This window comes from Aptenodytes patagonicus, chromosome 6, assembly GCF_965638725.1.
Source record: "Aptenodytes patagonicus chromosome 6, bAptPat1.pri.cur, whole genome shotgun sequence".
Classification (NCBI taxonomy): Eukaryota; Metazoa; Chordata; class Aves; order Sphenisciformes; family Spheniscidae; genus Aptenodytes; species Aptenodytes patagonicus.
Window position 1 is genome coordinate 31095813 of NC_134954.1, and position 20697 is coordinate 31116509.

General features: G+C 59.6%; 2 protein-coding genes across 10 annotated transcripts; both read right to left on the reverse strand.

The window, feature by feature from the left end:
- Positions 1-2082: 2082 nt before the first annotated feature.
- On the reverse strand, positions 2083-4188 carry ERFE (erythroferrone). Of its 3 annotated transcripts, XM_076341940.1 has the most exons (6): positions 3765-4188; positions 3390-3577; positions 3171-3279; positions 3008-3098; positions 2808-2886; positions 2344-2487 (listed from the first exon to the last, which is right to left on the reverse strand). In XM_076341940.1, exons 1-6 carry the CDS (start codon positions 4186-4188, stop codon positions 2389-2391), a joined length of 990 nt encoding a protein of 329 aa, XP_076198055.1. In that variant the 3' UTR covers positions 2344-2388. The 3 variants fall into 3 exon arrangements, with proteins under 3 accessions (XP_076198056.1, XP_076198055.1, XP_076198054.1); XM_076341939.1 differs by having other exon boundaries at positions 3008-3279; XM_076341941.1 differs by lacking the exons at positions 3008-3098; positions 3171-3279; positions 3390-3577 and having other exon boundaries at positions 2083-2487.
- Positions 4189-5109: 921 nt separating this feature from the next.
- KLHL30 (kelch like family member 30) lies at positions 5110-10394 on the reverse strand. 7 transcript variants are annotated; one of them, XM_076341949.1, is made up of 9 exons: positions 9916-10177; positions 8828-8897; positions 8057-8353; positions 7798-7966; positions 7497-7583; positions 7113-7268; positions 6830-7018; positions 6108-6253; positions 5110-5564 (listed from the first exon to the last, which is right to left on the reverse strand). In XM_076341949.1, the coding sequence occupies exons 1-9, from the start codon at positions 10113-10115 to the stop codon at positions 5313-5315; spliced, it is 1566 nt and encodes a 521-aa protein (XP_076198064.1). In that variant the 5' UTR covers positions 10116-10177; the 3' UTR covers positions 5110-5312. The 7 variants fall into 7 exon arrangements, with proteins under 7 accessions (XP_076198064.1, XP_076198061.1, XP_076198057.1 ...); XM_076341946.1 differs by having other exon boundaries at positions 8057-8550; positions 8713-8897; XM_076341942.1 differs by having other exon boundaries at positions 8057-8897; positions 9916-10394.
- Positions 10395-20697: the final 10303 nt, after the last annotated feature.

Genomic DNA, 20697 nt, shown 5'->3' on the forward strand with positions numbered 1-20697 from the left:
TTGGGTAGCGCTTGCCTCTGCCAGCTTGTTCTGCTCCCAGCCATTCCTGCATACTCTGATGTAAGGTTGCACTGCAGGATGAGCTGAGAGGGATTTGCCCATGTTAGCAACACGCTCTGCTGCTTCTGCTCTTGAAAGCCAAATCTGGAGAGCCAAGACAGAGTAGCACGGACTTTATTCAGCCTGTGTCAAAAGAAACCCTGACGGCAGATCTCAGAAGGGCAACTCGCCCTCCCTTCTCGTCTCCCTGCTTTTCACAGCTCTTGCACTGGGGAGAGCTGTGTGCTGTGCTGCAAGAGCTGAGCCAAGCACCCGGGCCTCCTGGAGGGAGCACCAGAGGGACCTCTTAATTCCGGTGCAAGAGCTGGTGAGAGAATCATAGAATCATAGAATCATTGAGGTTGGAAAAGACCTCTAAGATCATCGAGTCCAACCGTCAACCCAACACCACCATGCCCACTAAACCATGTCCCTAAGCGCCTCATCTACACGTCTTGTCCTTTTCTGACTGTCTTCTCTCCCCCTCCCTCCTCTTACAACTCTTCTTTCCTTCCCTTTTAGAAAGAGTACTGAAAGCAGAACTCCAACTAGGAACATAATACACAGTGTTATGATACAGTTAATAATGATTTCCATAAAATGGATCATATTGGCCATTTTTCAGGGCAAAGGGGAAAAGGAAGCACTGTGGAGCAGGTTTCACCATGCTTGTGAGTAGCCAGCCAGTTTTCTAACTGGCTGGCTTTAGTGGAAGTCAAATAACTGTTTGCTTGTATTTCCTGGTAGGGTGGGGTCTGCAAGAGGTTTCCTGAAAACGAACTCTCCCTGCCTCATTGCTCAGCAGCATCCTGCTACTGTGGGGAGCTCTGGGACCACCACCCTGGGGTGGCCCATGCAGAAGTGCTGTACATGCAGCTCCCCTCCCTTGGGGCTGACTGAGCTTCTAGCCCCCTCCCAACACCTAAATTAGCGCCCCAGTATCTCTGACTTAATCAACTCTCAATTTTGTGTTCAGGTGCACTGGGGTCTTTATATCTCGCTCACAGAGGACAGCTTACCAGCTTTGGAAGCCCTGTTCTCCAACAGTGAGTTCTTTTGTATCTTCTCAGGTGTGTTTGGTAGGAAGGGAAGGTGGCTGATCTGAGCAAGACTGCCTTGGCTCACGGTCATGCATGGTAACTGGGAGGTGCTGCCTCGGCCGAGCTCCTCAGCTGGGCAGGAGCTGCAGAGGCCTCATCTCTGCCAGGATGCTGCTGCCCACCCATTCAGCTGTGGGGAAAAGCATGTCTTTCCTTTCAGAGACAAGTTCTCTTTGCCTTGGGGAAGAAGTCAGCATTAAAACTGCACAGCCAGAGCCACACACACACACACCCCCACCCCCCCTGGATCCAAACACTCCCACCCACAAAGAGTTGCAGCAACAGCTACTTCACCAGGCTCCTTGAGAAGATGCAACCTGCAGAGGAGGCCAGGCAGGGCCAGGAAAACCCTCATGAGTGAGGTGCAGCGCGAGGAAACTGCCTCCCCCCTGCCTACGTGCACAGATCCCTCAGGGAAGGTGGGGCTGGGTGCAGTTCGGGCTATCTCATGGTGTTGCTGGCACAGCCTGGCCCGTGCTATGTGCTACTAAGAAATAAAACGTGGCTCCCTTGTCCCATGCCCAGCCTGCCTGGGTACCTCTCCTGCAGCCCTCACTCAGGCACGTAGCCTTGCGCCCATCCTCGGCTCAGACTGCTATCAGAGCTGAAGCAAGGAGCCTATCTGTGCTGCCCACGGCCTGGGCCCTGTGCCATGGGCAGGGAACGCCTGGCGTGGAAAGCCACAGGACAGGAATTTGCTTTAATTGAATGTGCGGCATTATTGGGACATTGCTCTGCTTTGAAGATTAGCTGCGAAGGACATTGGCTTCTGCGAACAAACATTCACTGCTAATACATTGCAGGAAAGCTAAAGCAATACAAATAATCTTTCAGGCTGCTGCGAAGCTGGGTAGGGAAATGTGCCGAGAGCGAAAATGGAGGTATCGGGCTTCATCCAAGGCACCAGCGCCTGGCATGGTGGGAGCTGAGCTCCGCAGAGAAAGCATTTTCCGAGATAAACTTCCAGCCCTAGCCTTTAGATAAAAGTGAACTCCTTTAGCTCCTTGTCAGGCTGCTTTATTATTATTATTATTTATTATTTATTATCCTTTCCTCCCCCATCTTTTGTCCAGCTTCAGATGGTTCTGTAGTGCAAGCAGTATCGGACCAGCCTGCAGCTCCTGCAGCAGCGGAAGGTCTTCCCTGGGCTTGGTGCTGAGCAGGGGAGGCGTGACAGTTGCTGGCACAGAGAAGGGTCCGGCTGCTCCTGGCAACAGGTTCAGCTCCCTGTGTGGTGCCCAGCACCTTTTCACACCCCCAGCAGAATGGCGCTGAAATCGGAGCCACTTTGAACGGTGAGGGGAGAGCCTGCAGCGTTGTCCACAAAAACAGAGGCATACTGCCCAGCCTGGAGGGAGAGAGGGCTTAATGGGGCTGGGACACCTCCTCTGGGCACTGGGCACAGCCTGGCAGAGCAAAGGAGAGAGCTTTCTTAGCTGCTGCGCACAGGGAAGCTGGAGGGACTGCTCACCCACCTTCCTTCTGGGAAAGGGATGACATAGAGGCCAATAGGGCAACCTAGCCATTGTATGTGCTGTAGGGTTGAGGTCTGCTGGGACACTGAGTGTCCTTTGGGCTTGGAGCTGGGCTGAGAAACAGACTTGATGCCCAGCCATGGAAGGCACCTTTCTGCCTGGCACAGTCCCGAGCAGAGCTGGCACCACTAACCTGCAGGTAAAGGACTCCGGTGACGGAGATGGTGAAAAGGTCACCACCACTCTCCAGCCGGGACACGGTCTCCAAATTGCTGCAGAAGAGGGAGGCTGGTGGTAGGGAGAATGGGTCCCTCCTTCCCCCAGGGATGCTGGACTCCTTCCTCCGTCCCTGGCCCAGGGTCCCTCTCCCCTCCCAGCTTTGCCCTGCCCTACCTGTTGTGCTGGCAGTGAGACTGCACGCAAATCAGCACCCGCAGATGACTTCCCCTGCACCGCTGCCCCTTCCTCCGCTGCTCTCTGCGCGCTGGGACAGAGGGGAGGGTGAGAGCCATCCCGGACCTCCCTGACGGGGCCGTGGGGGTGCTTGAGGGCTCACCGATGTGCAGCGTCGCGGTGAAGGTGTAGTACCCTGCAACAGGGGCTGTGTACTGCCCACTGGTCAGGTTCAGCCCCGAGCCACGGTGGAACATCCCCTCCCTCTCTGGCTGGGGATGGGGAAAGGCTTGGGTTAGAGAATGAGCCCTTGTGCCAGGGGCGTGCCCCCATGGGGAGGAAGATGCTGCAGGCAGGAAGGGGTGGCAGGCTGGGCACTCACGATGTAGTAGAGCTGCAGCTCCTGCTGTGCTCTCTGCTCGATGGAGATGTTTTCACGTGTCCGGCAGTGGAAGGCTGCTTCCACACGATGATGGGACCTGGCCTGTGCGTTGCCTTCACCACTTTCCTCCTCTTCCTCACGCCCTTCCCAGGCCTTCCTGCATGTCTTTGCCTTCTCCTTCACCATGCCTGACCCAAAACCCCAGCCTGGGCTTGGCTTTAGGAAGGAACCTCAGCTTTTCCTGGCCCCAAGATGAGACAGTGCCTGGCTCTGCTGCCCAGCCCCGTGGTGCCTCATCCCTGCTGTCCCCTGCTCCTGCCCTGGGGTCCCCCCCGGTCCCCCCTTCCTGCAGCACTCCCCGGGGCCGGTGAGTACCTTTCAGCAGGAGCTGCAGCTCCCTCAGCAGCGGTTCCAGCACGGCGGGGGCCCCGGCGGGGGCAGCGGCAGCACCTGGCACACCGACTTGCAAGGCAGCCTGGGGTGATTTTCCTGGAGATTGGCCACTGGCTGGTACGGATGCTCTGCCAGCCCCGGTCCCATCCCGTACCATGCCTGTCCTGCCCCGGTCCCGGCTGCCACTCGCCCGCCCGGGGCTCCCGGCCAGCAGCATCCACGTCTGGCGAGGGTCCACGCCGCCGGTCCCGGGGGCGGCCGGCCCCGGTGCCCCGCGTCCCGCCTCTGACGCCCTCCCCGCGGCTGCTGCTGGACCCGGCGACTGCTCCCGGGCCGCCCCCGGAGAGCCGGTCCCGGCGGCGGCGGCGGCGCAGAGGAGCGCCAGGCACAGCTCCGGCAGCCGCATCCCGCTGCCGCCGCTACCGGCAGGGCGGCCCCGGCCCCGCCTTGGGGCTTGAGAGGGCGCCGCGGGGCCCGCCCCTCTGCCGGGGCCCGTCCGGTTCCCGCCGGGGACAGCGCTGCTGCCGCGGAAGAGCCTCCGCTCTCCCCTGCGGGACGCGGGGACCCCCCCGTGTGTAAAACTCCGCGCGGCCGTGGGGAGCAGCGCGGAGCACCAGGAGTGGGGGACGCTCCCCCCCCAACCCGGGGGCTCCCCCCACGACCCACAGAGCTCCTCGGTGTGCGCGTTTAATGCTTCAAAAATAATAAAAAACCTAACACAGAACAGATTAACCATCAAACGATGCTGGCAGAGCTACAATGTCCCAGTGCCGGTAGTGGGACCAGTCATCGGAGAAGCGTTACCTTGTGCTTGCCCTGTTCTGTGGCATCCTCTGCCACCAGGTACCAGCAGAGATGGGGATGGGGCAGGAGGCACCAGGAGCCACCGAGGTGCTGGCTGGTCCACCATAACCCTCGGGTCACTTCCCAGGGGCGCGTGCTGTGCATCCCAAGAGAGAAACCAGGATGCAGCACCCCGCTGCAGGCTGCTGTGCCACCCGAAGACACAAAGCATCCAAAAGTTGGTTTATCTCCTGTCATTCTGCTCCACGGGGCACTGGAGCGGGTTTGACACTTCTATGTGAGACAGCGAGGTGCCAGAGAGCTTTGGGTGTTGGGAGAGAGAGATTCCCCTGGTCCCCCTTCGTGTTTCCCCATGCTGGATGTCAACATGATGGGGAAAGGGGTCACGGCCACCAGGCAGCAATGCCAGTCTCTGATGGGATGTCCCACACTTTGGGGGGCCTTGAAATACCCTAAAAGCTTTGGGGTTTTTTTTGGGGGAAAAAGACAGTTCTTAAAAAAAAAAAAACAACAAACTAAAAGAAAGCGTTAGCCAAAGCATGTTTATAAGGAAAAGCCTTTTCCCTGCAGTGGGCGGGGGGGGGGAACACGCTCCTGACGCCCCAGCCAGCCCAGCAGAGGAGTTTCCATCTCCCCCCCACCCCCGCAGAGCTGAATTGGCAGCGGGGAGAGAGGTGAGATGGCGAGAGCAGCTGCACAGGGTGACAGGCAATGCTGTGGGCTCTCCTACCACCGGTGGTCACCCTGGAAAGCCTCCGTCCACTTGGAGGTGTCCATGAAGATAGAAGAGGAGCTGTGGAAGAGCCAGAGGCAGGGCAGGGAGCCCTCCCGCGTCCAGAGGTCCTTGGCGCAGTCATACACCTCCATCTCTACCCGGTAGTCCCCGTCCATGCCCTTCCAGTGGCCGCCAGTGACGAAGAGCCGGTCGCCCAGCGGCACCATCCCACCGTTCTCGTGTAGCGTGTGCAGGAGCTGCACCTGCACGAGGGGCAGGGCGAGATGCGCGGGGACTCCCCGGGGACCTCCTGCTCCCACTACGGAGGACATCAACCTACCGGGTGTGTCCCCCACCCTGTCCTCTCTGCGAGGTTTGGGGGCTCCTGGGGCCATGTCTTGCTTTTAGCAGCATCTTCGTGTTGTGCTTGTATGGGAGCAAGGTTGAGGGTGCTGCAGGGAGCAGGGGGTCTGGAGGGTGGAGGGGACAGGCAGGATGTTGCTGGACTGCGCAGGCAGGAGCCCCATACACCCTGCAGGAGGGTGGTGCTGGAAAAGGGGGGTCCTGTGGGCTTCTGCAGTGTGAACACTGCTTAAAATCAGTAACTTGGTGCAAAAGCCATGCTCCTAGTGTGGAGCAGGGAAGGAAGGATTGGGGCATCTTCGGCTCTGCAGGGGTTAATAGAGCCAAGGGATGAGTCAGCAGGAGGGAGAGGCGGTGCAAGGGTATGGTTGTGGGGTGCTGGCAGGGAGTGAACAGCTGCCCCACCTCCCCGAGTGATTGTGCCCAGCCCCGCATCCTGCTACCTTCTGCCAGATGTTGGCCTCCGGGTTGTACACATGGACCTTCTTAGTGTTGTCCCCGATGAGGTAGATGAGCCCGCGCAAGGTGGCACAGCGTGGGGCCGAGAGGTACTTAGGGATGAAGGGGGATGTGATCACACTCCACAAATCTGCAAGAAGCAGCCGTTAGCAGCACATCCCACCCTTGGCTCTTGATGCAGCTGCCAGTGACTGAAAAAAGCATTGCCTAGCCTGCAGCTATTTAAGGGGGAGTTTGAAAGGGAAGGGACACAGTGGCCAGGCAGGGTGGCACCTGCGGTCCCCATCCCAGACGAGGCTCTTGCATAAAAAAAAGGTCGGGGGATATTGTTTATAGTGGTGGTGTGGGATGGGGGAGACCACCATGGGCTGCACAGAGGTTGCCCGAGTAGGTGGCATTGTCAAAGGGGTTTAGTTTCTCCATAAGGCGGGCAGCTTCCCCAACTCTCTGCCCCAGGGATCCCACTCCACTGAAGCTCAGGTCCAGGCTGTGCTGGAGGTCTGCGACTCAGGTCCATGCTGCCGGCAGCCATGCTCCTGGTTGGCCCCTGGCCCCGTGCTGCAGCCATTGGTGGACCCCGTTAGCACCTGGCTACATCCTGCGGGACCGTGCCTGGCGCCACAGGATGTCGCCTGCCTAGGGGTCCCCCTCAGTCCTGCTCCCCAGGAAGGCATTGGTGGGGTGCGGTGGCAGGGCCAGCTCTCACCTTGGACAGGGTTGTAGCACTGCAGGGTGAGTGCGTTGTACTTGACGGCACAGGAGCCCACCAGGTAGAGCTTGCCCAAGCAGCTGGCAGCTGCAAAATTGCTCACATACTTGAGGGCTGGGCTGATGGCACACCAGCTCTTGTTGTAGGGGTCATAGCGCTCCACCTCCACCGCATACACCGTTGTCCCTGCAGGGTGGTGGGACGCTGCAGCCACCCTGCTGCTCCGGGGCACCGACAGACCCCTGCCCCAGCAGCACCCACGGGGTCTTCGTGGCCTTACCCCCAATGACGTAGATCTCACCATTGAGGACAGCGCTGGTGTGGTTTGTCCGGGCTCTCAGCATGGAAGCAATGGGCTTCCAGGCACCGTCCCTGGGGCAGAAGCACCAGGCCTGGGTCGTCGACCACGTGTCATTCTGGGACCCCCGGGAGCCGCCTGGGGAGGGACAGGTCAGGCGGGCCACCCCCTCCGAGCGCAGCCGTCCCTGGGCATCCCTCACCAGTGGCCGAATCCACCCAAGAGGGGAGCAAGGAGAGGGCTTTGCTCGGAAAGGAGGGTAGCCCCCAGCCCCACGCCAGCGCCCCGTGCCCACATCTTTGTCCCCCATCCTCCATCCTCGCTCCTTGGGGACCCCCACCCCACACCGGCAGCTCCGGCACCTACCTGTGACGTACACATCGTTGTTCAGAGCCACCAGGGAAAAACCCCATTTGTTGTAATCAGGGAAGTCGGGCAGAGCCATCCATCGCCCTGAAACCCAGTGGAGCCAAGCGATGATGCCCCCCGAGCCAGTGATGATGCTTTTAAGCTAGCCCTGGTTCACTCTTCCCACCCCCCCACCCCCTACCAGTGCCCCTCCTGACACCAGATCATTTGGCAAGAGGTGGCATTGGGGTAGACGGAGGGTTAATTAACATGCAGGGTGTGTGTGTGAGCTTGCCCCATCCCTGCCGTGGGCACTTACTGCTTTTGGGGTTGTAGAAGGCGAAGTTCCTGGGGGCGGCTGGCATCTCCAGCCCTCCGTCCTCATCCTCGCTCTCCTCCAGCACGCGGCCACCGACCACCACTAGCACCTCCTCCAGCTTCTGTGGTGGGGTTGGGGGGTTCTTCCGGGCACCAGCATCACTCTGCCCCTGACGGAGAGGCCAGGGCCGGACCATCAGTCTCTGAGCTGAGCCTCCCCCCCAGCTCTGGGGGTGGGATTTGGGGCAGGGGGTACCCACCGTGGCACAGGATCGGGCAACGAGGGCCTTGCTGGCATCCGAGTCACGGACAAGGGGCTCGGTGGCAAGCAGGTTCTGCAGGTACTGGTCAGGCAGCGAGATAAGGTGGGCCAGCTCCAGCAGCTCGGGCAGGAACTGGGCTCGAGGCCCTGGGTCATGGCGTACCCAGCGCAGCACAGCCTCAGCCAGACTCTGCTCCTCCTGCACCTGCAGCTGGTCGTTGGAGAGGTAGACAGCCAACCTCTCCTTGGAGAGCTGGAGGAACTCCTCCTGCCGAGAGACGGCTTCAAAATTCTCCTGCAAGAAAGACCAGGCCTTGGAGGAGACCTCAGGGCAGCCGTGGCTCTCGCCGAACTCGCAGATACCTAGGCAGTTGGTGGCATCCATCTGCTGCCGGAGGTAGCGGCTGCAGACCTTCTGGATAGTGGGGAAGTGGAGCTGGCTGGAGGTCCGCATCAGCCCCTCCACGTTGCCCTGGTTGATGGTGACCTTCCCTGTATAGGCGAAGTCAAGCAGCATCTCCAGTGCACCGGGGTCTACCTCCTTCAGCTCCACCCGTGCCGCGATGCTCTCGGCGAAGTCGCCGGAGAACATGGCATGGAAGTAGTGGCTGCAGAGGGCCAGGACGCCTCGGTGGCAGGGGAACTCCTGCCCACCTGCCACCAGTGTCACATCCGCCAGTTTGGGGTTGGCACGCAGCCGCTGTAGCCCCTCCAGCACGCCCTGGGCATGTGAAGGCAGGCAGAAGTCAAAGTCATCCACGTTCCTCACCATGGTGCTGGGGATGGCCGTGGCGTCTTCCGGGCGGACAGAGCCCGAGCAGAGTGTGGTGAGGGCGTCCCTGCCAGGAAAAGGCGATTACCTCTCCCTCTCTCCCTCCCCCGCTCCGCACATCCGTGCTTTCCCAGCGCCTGATTTACAGGCACCAGCAGGGGCACAAGTGCTCCCTGTGCCCCCCCACTCCCACTTCCACGGGTGGCCCCGATTTCTCCTCCCCACGCTCCGAGCTGCCCTGCTGGGGCTGCCACCGATTTTTCGGGGGTGGGGGTGGTTTTGGGGCTGGGCTGAGCCCCGCTCTGGCTCGCTCCCTCCCACTCTCACCTGGGCTTTGCAGCCCTCCGGCCGGCCTGCCGGGAGGGAAGTGGCTGCGGTCCCGGCACTGGGGAGGGACACCCCAGCGCGACACGCGATCAAGCCGGGACGGTGGGACACACTATTTTTAGGCGGCGCCGGGACACCGCTCCCTGCTCTTAAAGGCACCGTACGGGCAGAGCTGCCCGCTGCTGTCCGTCTCCGTCGCCCCGCAGCTTTGCTGCTTTTTGGAAAGCATCCCTCCGCGGCCAGCCGGGCACCGCAAGCCTGGGAGAAAAGGCTCCCCCCAGCATCCCCCCCTGCTCCGCCCCATCGGTCGCCGGGGGTCCCCGCGATGTCCCTCCTCCCCCCGGCTGTGGCTGCCGATGCCGAGTGTTAAATATAGAATGTTATCTCACTCCTCGGCGGCCACAAATAAACGGCGGCAGCCCGCCTCGCCGCGGGGAGCCGGGGGCCAAGACACCGATCCCGGGGGGGTGGGGGAGGTCGGGGTGCCGGGGCGGTCCCCCTCCGCCCAAAAGCTTTCTCCATCGCCCCGGGAAGCCTTGCTCAGCTCGGACAGAACCGAAAAGGCGTTTATTGCAGCCCGCGGCTTCACGCAGCCCTCCGTCCTCCCCGCCAGCGGGCATCACTCCTCCAAGCTGAAGATCTCGGCTTCCTTCTCCTTCCAGAAGGCGAAGCTGCGGTCGACATAGCGGCAGATCTCCTCCCCCTCTCCCCCGGCCTCCCCCGGCCGCCGGGCCGAGCTCTGGGGGGATCCGAAGTACCTCGCCTTGATGTCGTCGAAGCCGTCCCGCCAGCCCCGCCGGCCGGCGGCGATCTCGTCGGTGACGGCGCGGTGGAAGGAGCGCACCGCCCGCCAGCCGTGCCGCCCCAGCTGCTCGAAGACCTCGAAGCACAGGAGGTGGCGGCCGCGGCGCTCCTCGGGGGGCAGCTCCTGCTCCAGGATGCGGAAATAGCCCAGCATGAAGAGCTCCAGCGACAGGCTCTCGTAGTCGGCCGCACCCCCCTGGGCCCTCGCCACGAACTGCTCCGGGGAGAGCAGGGCGCGGCCGACGGCGGGGGACGGCGGGGGGCGGCGGGAGGCGGCGTCCCGCCAGCCGCCCAGAAGCCGCTGGATGGCTGTCCTCTGCCGCGCCAGGCGGGCCGCCCCCCCCTCCCCGGTTCCCGCTGCCTCCCGGGCGTCCCCGGCGGCCGGCGGGGGGGGCCCGCAGGCAGACCGCCTCCAGTGGCTTAGGAAGAGCATCACGACCCGCTCCTTCCTCAGACTGCCCCGCTCCGGCGCCGGGGAGCCGCCGCCGTCGGAAAACGCCTCCTCGCAGCTGATGCCCGAGTCGCTGGCGGCCTCCGCACCGCTCCCCCCGGCCGCCATCCCCTCCGCCGCCCCCCACGCGGGCTCGAAGGCGCCGCGGAGGCTGCGGACGCAGACCCCGCACTGCCGGATCTCCCGCTGCGCCAGGCTGCCCGCCGGCTCCTGGGGCTGTCCGCCGGCGGCGGCGGGGGAAGCGGCGGCGGGGGAGGCGACCCGCGCCCCCTCGGCGTGGGCCAGCAGCGCGCCCAGGCTGCTGACAGCGCCGGCCAGGCGGCCACACCAGACGGGCAGGGGCTGCCCGGGGGCGGGCGGGGGGCTGCGCACGGTGATGGTGAGCAGCGGGGCGGGCAGGAGGGCGCGCAGCTCCCGCGCCAGGCGCCGCAGCTCGCCCTGGTACGCCTCGCCCCGCCGCCGCAGCCGCAGGCTTTCCACCGCCCGCTCCAGCTGCTGCACGTCTGCCTCGGTCAGCAGTTCCCCGAAGGGGCCCAGCACGGCCTGGCGGGAGGGCGAGAAGCACCAGGAGCCCGCGTCCTGCGGAGAGGGGTCGTCAGCGTCCCCCCGGGCCGTCAGCGTGCCCCTCCCATTCCCGGGACGCCACGTACCTGGCCGTCCGCCGCCTCTTTGTCCGCCAGCCGGGCCCGCAGCCGGCGCACCATCACTTGCCGCTTCCACTCGGGGATGGCGCGGCCCCCCTCGTCGTGCGTGGGCACCAGGGCATCCGCGTCTGCTTCCGCGGGGTCCGGCCCGGGAGGGTCCGCCGGCTCGGCCACCCGACCCTGCGCGGGCAAAGTCACGGGGGTCTCGGGGGGGCGCCTGTCGAGGGGACGAGCCGGGGGCCGTGGGCGGAGCCAGCGACCTACCAGGTGGGCGAAGAAGGGCGCCGGGATCCTGGCCCGCTGCGAGGGCTTGCGGAGCTTCAGCTCCGCCGGCACCGACCTGCCAGGCTCCATCCCCCGCCGGGCCGGGTGGCTGCCGGGGGGAGAGGCGCAGGCCTCCTCCTGGAGGAGGGCAGGCAAGGGAGATGGGCCCCCCACGGGTGACCGGGTGCGGGGTGCCCCGTGAGGATGCCCGGCACATCATCCCGGTCCTTGTGGGGAACCCTCCCCGGGAAAGACCCACGGGTGGGCGTTTCCTTCAGAAGACAGAACGGAGCTGCAGAGCGCCCGCTGCCCCCTCTCCCCCCGGGGGACACCGCGATGTCCCCGCAGCCGAGGACCGAGACTGGGGCCGACCCCATCGCCGCCAGTCCTTCTCTGGGTGCTCCATGCCCCAGCCCGCCCGCCCTGCTCCCCGGTGGGTGACAGGTTGGCTTTCCCCGGGGGATGGGGGTGCCCGCAGCCCCAGCCCCAGAGGGGCCTTACCTGCCGCAGGGGGCTGAGCCAGCTGCCAGGGACAGGAGGCAGCTGGGAGGCCCCACCTAGTGCAGGAGGTCGGGTCCTGCCCTGCCCAGGCAACAGCCAAAAGTGGGTGCAGCTGTACCTCCAAAGACCCTGCGCAGGGAGCAATGCGCACTACGAGGCAGGAGGGGAGGTTGGAGGGGTTGGGCAGCCCTGGAGCAGGCAGGGGCCACGGCTGCAGTGCTGGCGCAGGGCAGAGAGCGCAGCAAGCATCACATTAATATTTGATGGGGGCATCGAGTGGCAGCGCCGGGGATCAGTGGGTGGCACCAGCGCCAGTCCTGGAAATAGCGGCTCAGTGGCTTGGCTCCAAGACTTGTCCTGCTGCTCGGGCCAGTGGAGAATGGCCAAAGCTGGTCACGGTGCCTGCCCCCGCACGTGGCCAGGCCAGGTTTTGGGGACAGAGGAAACGTTTTGCACTGGTTGGCACAGAGGCCAGGTACTGGCAGTGGGGGATCTTCAGCAGAGGGACCTGCCGCACCGCTGCTTGGACATCTGTTACTGATATGCAGCTGCATTTGTGTTCCTTCACTCCACTGCCATCCATTATATATGGCCAGGATGGATTAGTGGGGCTCATTTACACGTGAGAAATTCCATCAAGGGGCTGGAATAAAATCAAGAAGCAGCAGATCAAAGCCTTTAAACACCGATCGCCCAGCGAGGATCCATTACAGATTCAGCCTCTTAATCCCTCCCCGGCCCTGGCGCGGGCTGACATCTGGCACAGAGCAGCTCTCGTGGGGGGATGAGCTGACACCACCCTGCGATACGGCCGCAGCGCCAGAGCAGGTTACACTGTCCTGTAAGGGGAGGATTTTGCCAAAAGCCCTTGTGAGGGTTGGATCTTCCTCTAGGTACCAGAAAGCCACTCACAAACATCCTGCCTCCTGCTCCCCTGGAGTGCCGGGGAAGGGCAGAAAGGGCCACCTCGATGCCCAGCACGGCCTGGGACCTCCGACGAGAGGATGCTGCTCAGAGGGAGCCTTTGGGAAGTACCAAAGGGCCAGCTCCCAATTGCCAGCGTTTTCCAATTTAAATCTCTGTGAGATTTTTCGTCTTTGCATCTGTCTCCGGGGCCCAGAAGGCACTGAGGCACCAGGGTCCTCCTGAGCAGCCTCAGCCCATGCTGGGCTGCCCTTGCAGAGGCAGACACAGCCCCCAAAACTCTCAACACCAATGTTTGGGTCTGCTTGCTGGGAAGCAAGGTCTGTCAAGGCAGCAGGCAGGTGTGGGCAGCAGCGCAGCCCCAATGCCGGGAGCTTCCCAGCCACCCGGTCCATGGGAAGGGATGGAGCGGGGCAGCAGCAAGGGCCTGGCACCCTTCAGGGCATGCTGCCACCACACAGCTCTTGGGGACACCCCAGAGTGCTCCCCAGCTGGAGGGGAGTGGGGAAGGGCTCCAGGTTTCCCTGAAGAAGAGACTCCCTAAATATGAGGCACATTCCAGCTGGGGCCACTTCTCCCATGGGCAGCGCAGGCAGCTGCCCTTCGGCAGGCGGCTGTGCCAGGGCTGCCTCCCCCAGCCTGGAGAGCCTCCCCATGGAATCACAGCCCTCCGCAGCACAGGGGTGTGCAGGACCAGGAGAGGAGAGGAGGGTCTCCCCCAAACCTTCATCTCAGCCTCTTTCCTCGCTCTAGCCTTCAGGAGAGCAGACACTGGGCCCTTTGGGGATCTGCTTGGAAGAGTCCCAGTGGGACTCTCCCTTTCCCTTTCCTTTTCCCTTTCCCTTTCCCTTCCCCTTCCCAGGGGCACATCCCCACAGGACGAGCAAAGAGGCATGGAAGAAACCAATAATGGCCCCTCTCCTTCAGTTCCAACATACACATTCCTCCCTCTCTTGAGCCGTATCCCATCTTCTCCCCAGGGTCCCACAGCCATATCCTTCCCTCTCCCCTAGTTCCCAGGGCCATATCCCTCCCACTCCCCCAGTTCTGCAGCAATGAGCAAACCGGCATGGAAACCAGGCATGGCCCCTCTCAGCATCCCCAGTGTTTCAGAGGGACTCCGGGGGGGCCCAGCTGCCCTGCTCAGAAGCAGATCCAGGGGAGGCAGTTTGTGTGGTCCCCTGAGCCTGGCCCTTCCTCCTGGAGCCTCTGCAGCCATGATGGATCTTCACTGGTCTCCGGTGGGTAGCGGAGCCGGCTGCGCCTGTTGCTGTCCCACTGCCAGGACAGGCTCCGGACATGCTGGTGGGGCATGAGGGGTTGCGCTCCTCATACTCAGCGGAGAGTCTCTGACACTGGGGACCTCCGGGGCCCTGCTGCTGCCCCTGCCGCCATAGCCACAGTCTTGCGTAGGTACGGAAGAGGCCGCGGCGACGGCGGGCCACCCCAGCACGCTCATCCTCTACCTGCAGGTGGCGGATGGCCATGATGGGCCCCCGGCAGAGCGGGCAGGTGGCAGCGACGGCGGTGGCAGCCCAGCGCTGGATGCAGGCATGGCAGAACGCATGCCAGCACGGGTCCACGCCAGCGGGGCCTTCGAGGGGACCCAAGCAGATGGGGCAGGTGTCCCCCCACGGGGAGCTCCTGGCGGCTCCCGGCGCTGCCGGCTCATGCCTGGACGCCTCCAGTGCTGCTGCTGGGACTTGGTGTCCTCTCAGCTGCTGGTGGGTCTTGATGTCTTGTCTGCTGCTGGCAGGACTTGATGGGTGCCGCTGGCAGGACTTGAAGGCTCGGGTTCTGCTGTCAGGACTCGGTGGCTCCTTGGCTGCTGGCAGGTCACAACGTCTGGCGTGCCGTTGGCAGGACTCGATGGCTCGGGTGCTGCCCACAGGACTCGACGTCTCGTGTGCTGCTGGCAGTACGCAGTGCTGGCATATAGAGCTGCCCATCGCAAGTGACATCATGAGGTGACTGTGACTCTCTGGTGACATCACAAGGCTCTCGGGGGCACACCCAGGGGCACACCCAGCCTCAGAGACAGACCCTGTGATGCAAAGCCCATCTGGCAGCGTGCTTCACACCTCCGCGTTTGCTCAGGCCCCTTCCAAGTGGTCCTTGTTGCTGTTGGTTGTTGTGCCAGCATCACACACTCACAGTGTTGGGGTTGGCAGGGACCTCCAGAGGTCATCTGGTGCAAGGCCCTGCTGAAGGAGGGCCACCCTCAGCCGGATGGACCCTGGGCACCACTGAAAAGAGCTAGGCTCCATCTTCTTTGCACCCTCCCTTCAGATAGTTATATATATGGAGAAGATCCCCCGAGCCTTCTCAGCCGCTCCTCACTGGAGAGATGCTCCAGCCCCTTCCCCACCTTGGTGGCCCTTCACTGGACTCTCTCCAGTCTGTCCTTGTCTCTCTTGTCCTGGGGAGTGCAGTACTGGACACAGCCCTCCAGGGGTGGCCTCACCACTGCTGAGCAGAGGGGAAGGATCTCCTCTCTCACCCTGCTGGCAGTGCTCTTCCTCGTGCAGCCCAGGACACTGTTGGCCTTCTTTGCTGGCTTGAGTTCAACGTGGTGTCCATCGGGACCCCCAGGACCTTCTCTGCAGAGCTTCTTTCCAGCTGGGCACCCCCCAGCGCGTCCTGGTGCCTGGGGCTGTTCCTCCTCAGGGGCAGGATTTTGCATGTCCCTTGGTTGAACTTCAGGAGATTCTTGAAGCCAGCCCATTTCTCCAGCCTGTTGAGGTCCCTCTGGGTGGCAGCACGATCTCCTGATGTCTCAGCCACTCCTCCCAGTTCTGTATAGAACCATGACTGATTTTGTTGGATTGGTTTCTAAATTTTAAATACAAATAAAAGCAGAGGAAAGAAATCAAGGGAACGAGGGGTTGCATACCTCCTGTTTCTTTAATTTGCAAAACCTACTTCGTGTTTTACTTCTGGTTGATCCTGCAGAGCAGCCAGTGGGAAGTTGCTGAGATCTGGGAGCATCCCCTGGGTGCATGACTATGCCCTTGCAGAAACACTGCTCCTGAAATCACAGAGCCTTTCTTAGTTGAGAGAAGAAAGTAAGAGGGACTGGAAAGAGATTTCTATCTTCTTTTACAAACGGTGCTTGGGGAGTGGATTTCCCCACACGGCTGGAGAACCCACGGTGCAATAAAGGAGGCCAGGAGGGAGCTAGTTAGGATACTCCCCAGGGAAGAGAAGCAACGTCTGGATGAGGAATGACCGCACCAACCCAGCAGTCAGGGCACTGGCTGCAGCCCCAGCCCTGCTGGTCCCCGTGTGAAGCAGGAGCTCACCCGAAGAGCAAAGAGCGGAAGGACATTTCTGCATGTGTGAGAGGTGTCCAGCTGAAAAGCTTCAGAAATGGGGCACTTGGGTGCCTAATGCTTCTGCCTCCCCATTTCTCCCTGGGGAAGAATGCATAGTTTCATAGTGAACTTATACTACCCAAATAATAAGATGCAGCAATCACTATGCTATTCAAAATGTGAGTGTAAAACTTTCAAAGGGCAGAAGATTTGCAAGACCTGTAAATCCTGCCCGTGAATTATAAGGAAATATGCAGCTACTTTTCTAAGAACTTTGCAACTCTTTTTCAGTAATCTACTTCTTCTCTTTTGAACTGTTGTGTAAAAATCACTTATGTCAAAAATCTGTTAAAACAGTAGACAAAGTTGGTGCCAAGTATTAGAGAAAGGAAGGTGAAAATAACACCCCATTGCTGGCCAGTACTCCAGAGTACTGGAGACCGCTGAGGCCATAAACACATGAAACCCCACCACCACTACACACTCTATGCTTGTGTTAAATTTGGACAAGAATAAATTAATTTGCAACTTTCCTATTTTGCTAGCATCAGTATTATCTTCCAAGTGCATTTTCTTACTGCATCAACACAGCCCAGGGATCTGGCAGACTCTACAGTAAGAGGAGGAGAAGCTGCTGCTTGAATTGGCATTGCGCTGGGCTTCAAGTGCCTCTTGCTCACAGAACCAGGTCACTAGAACATCAGGCAAGTGTCTAGTACCCATGTCAGACCACTGCCTCAGCAAGGGCCTGCTCTTCTCTGGTCCTTACTTCCATCTTGAAAGCTGATGAAGGAGATAAAGAAGCAGATAAAGATCACCCTCTCCTTGGCTTCTCTTATACTGGGAAGAAGTTAAGGAAACAGAACAACCTCGTAAGCTCTTCCTTCTACAAGAAGGAGAGTAAGTACAGTGGAACTGCCCAAGTAGCTTTTTCTGCAGTATTTGAGAGATTTATTAACTCTGCCCATAACAGGGCAACAGTCCTCCTATGTCTTAAATGTTATGCTTGCTAGAAGATACACTAAACTATTCTCTAGTTTACTGCTTGTAGGACAAAACTCACTGTAGTCCAGGCAACAGACAGCTACAACTGGTAACCTAATGAAATAAAGCTCATAGCTAAGACCTGCTGGTAAAGGGAACTGTCCTATGAGGGCCTCCTGCATCATGAGTCCCATTGTTCCAGGCAGCCATGCAACTGAACTGCTTCTCTAAACCAAGTTCCACACTGCAACCAGCTGGTTTTGTGCGACTTCACATGAAAAAATTTTTCCAAAGTCAACCACCCGTTAGGTAGGAGCCTTCTAACTTGCCAACAGATGCGTCTTCATACTTGTTTGCACCTGCACACTCTTGGGTCCTCTCTTACCGGTTCCTTTCACTGCACCTCTTCCATTCTCAGTTATCCCTAGTGGTCTATTGTCCACTGTCCAGCATTTGTTTCACTTAGCTAAACATTCCAACAAACCAGACTACCTTCTCTTCATTAATTGGATCACTGTTCCCCACAACACCTTAACAGCTCTTCTCCTCATTTATCCTTATTCGACTTCAACTCTCTTAAAGAGGTTACCAAAACTTGTACACTGTCTTCAAGATGAGATACTCAGAGAACTTAATAAAACGACACTAATTCTTTCCACTTTACATGAAGAGCATTGCCTAGGTTCAGTGAGGAACTTGTTCTCAGTTGAGTTCATCACACTGACTGCATAGAGCCCTCCACTTTAGGAGCAAAGATGCTCAAATCCAGCTCAACTCTTTCCCTAAGTTCCTACGTTTTCATTGAAAAATTGCACGGAGAAATGTTCCCATCCCAACAACTCGCCAGATCACTTGCTTCATTTAGCAGAATTATCTACATTTACGCCTACAGATCTCCTGCTCAAATAAAGACCTTTCCCATATCCCTCAGTATATAGCCATATGTAGTGAAAGTAACCCTAGTGCTCAACTAAGTTGCTTTCATTAAGAGCACAGCTGTCCCAGGCTCATTACATAGGCAACGGGCACGTTCAGTGGGCAGTATGAAGACAACATTTTGTGCTGTGGGGTGGGAGGATGTATGGATGACATGGTACAGCATGCAAATTGCTTTGTGTTGGATCCAGTGGGAGGAAACTAAACAGCCCTGGTTCCTAAGCAGGCAGTACCAGATAATTATTCATGATGGAGGCGATACCGGGCTAGTGACATAGCAGCGACTTCTGCCTGCGGTCAAGTTTTCCTGTCCTGAAAAAACTTATCACTACTCTCCAGCAATAGGGAAAATGATTATATAACCCATCTCAGATAAGTAACTTACCACAATGAATCAGCTTTTTCACAAGTGAAGGTGATAAATGGGACTCTAGTCATACAGCAGGTTCTACTATTCTTACTATAATATTTTTGACATGTTTCAACACAGTTACACACAGAAAACTATATTACAAGACATTCTTTCTACCCATAGAGCTGTGCCACTTCAAAGATTTCGCCTAAGCATCCAGACATTCCAGTCCACTCTACATGTAAGAGATCTCACTATAGTCATTTCCAAAAGAGGCACAGGTGTCTTCCAACAAATTCGTCCAATACCCTCTATTCCTGGTTCGGAGCTATTTGTTTGTGGACTACAAAAGGGCTGCCAAGGGAAGCTGATGGACAGCAACAGCTTTCAGTGCTGGCCTCTTTCGTGTGGGAGCAGTCGCTGGACGTTTTCAATTTCAGAGCTAGGCTCTGGTGGTGCTCAGAAGGAGCAAGTTGGGACAGTAGTGTAGCGAGAAAAGCTCATAGTCCCAGTGTTCCTGGGGCTGCGGAAGTCCCCAGGCTTCCAGTCCTTGGGCCCTGAACTTGCCTACCCACATAACTCACACAGCATGCTCTCTAAGTGTCGCCAGGGTCCAGCTCCAAAATCGAGAAAGTCCAGTGACTGCTCCCAGATGAAAGCTGTCACGACTGAAAGCTCTTGCTGGCCATCACCTGCCCTAAGAAGACCTTCCACAGATCCACAAGCACTGGCAGGCTGAGCTTCCTAGCCACATCACTGTGCAGACGTTCCCTCTCAGCACAGCCAGAGCCTGGCTCCCCAGTTGAAAACGTCCAGGGACTGCTCCCACACCAAAGGGGCCAGCACTGAAAGCTCTTGCTGGCCATCACCTTCCCTAGGCAGCCCTTCCACAGCCCCACAAGCACTGGCAGGCTGAGCTTCCTAGCCACATCACTGTGCGGACGTTCCCTCTCAGCACAGCCAGAGCCCGGCTCCCCAATTGAAAACGCCCAGGGACTGCTCCCACACCAAAGGGGCCAGCACTGAAAGCTGTTGCTGGCCATCACCTTCCCTAGGCAGCCCTTCCACAGCCCCACAAACTCTGGCAGGCTGAGCTTCCTAGCCACATCACTGTGCGGACGTTCCCTCTCAGCACAGCCAGAGCCCGGCTCCCCAATTGAAAACGTCCAGGGACTGCTCCCACACCAAAGGGGCCAGCACTGAAAGCTCTTGCTGGCCATCACCTTCCCTAGGCAGCCCGTCCACAGACCCACAAGCACTGGCAGGCTGAGCTTCCTAGCCACGTCACTGTGCGGACGTTCCTTCTCAGCACAGCCAGAGCCCGGCTCCCCAGTTGAAAACGCCCAGGGACCGCTCCCACACCAAAGGGGCCAGCACTGAAAGCTCTTGCTGGCCATCACCTTCCCTAGGCAGCCCGTCCACAGACCCACAAGCACTGGCAGGCTGAGCTTCCTAGCCACATGACTGTGCGGACGTTCCCTCTCAGCACAGCCAGAGCCCGGCTCCCCAATTGAAAACGTCCAGGGACTGCTCCCACACCAAAGGGGCAAGCACTGAAAGCTCTTGCTGGCCATCACCTTCCCTAGGCAGCCCTTCCACAGCCCCACAAACTCTGGCAGGCTGAGCTTCCTAGCCACATCACTGTGTGGACGTTCCTTCTCAGCACAGCCAGAGCCCGGCTCCCCAATTGAAAACGTCCAGGGACTGCTCCCACACCAAACGGGCCAGCACTGAAAGCTCTTGCTGGCCATCACCTTCCCTAGGCAGCCCGTCCACTGACCCACAAGCACTGGCAGGCTAAGGTTCCTAGCCACATCACTGTGTGGACGTTCCCTCTCAGCACAGCCAGAGCCCGGCTCCCCAGTTGAAAACGTCCAGGGACCGCTCCCACACCAAAGGGGCCAGCACTGAAAGCTCTTGCTGGCCATCACCTTCCCTAGGCAGCCCTTCCACAGCCCCAAAAGCACTGGCAGACTGAGCTTCCTAGCCACATCACTGTGCGGACGTTCCCTCTCAGCACAGCCAGAGCCCGGCTCCCCAATTCAAAACGTCCAGGGACTGCTCCCACACCAAAGGGGCCAGCACTGAAAGCTCGTGCTGGCCATCACCTTCCCTAGGCAGCCCGTCCACAGACCCACAAGCACTGGCGCTCTCAGCTTGCCAGCCATGCATATGTCCAAACATCTTTTCTGACAGCTTCGCCAGAGCCCGGCTCCCCAATTGAAAATGTCCAGGGACTGCTCCCACACCAAAGGGGCCAGCACTGAAAGCTCTTGCTGGCCATCACCTTCCCTAGGCAGCCCTTCCACAGACCCACAAGCACTGGCAGGCTGAGCTTCCTAGCCACATCACTGTGCGGACGTTCC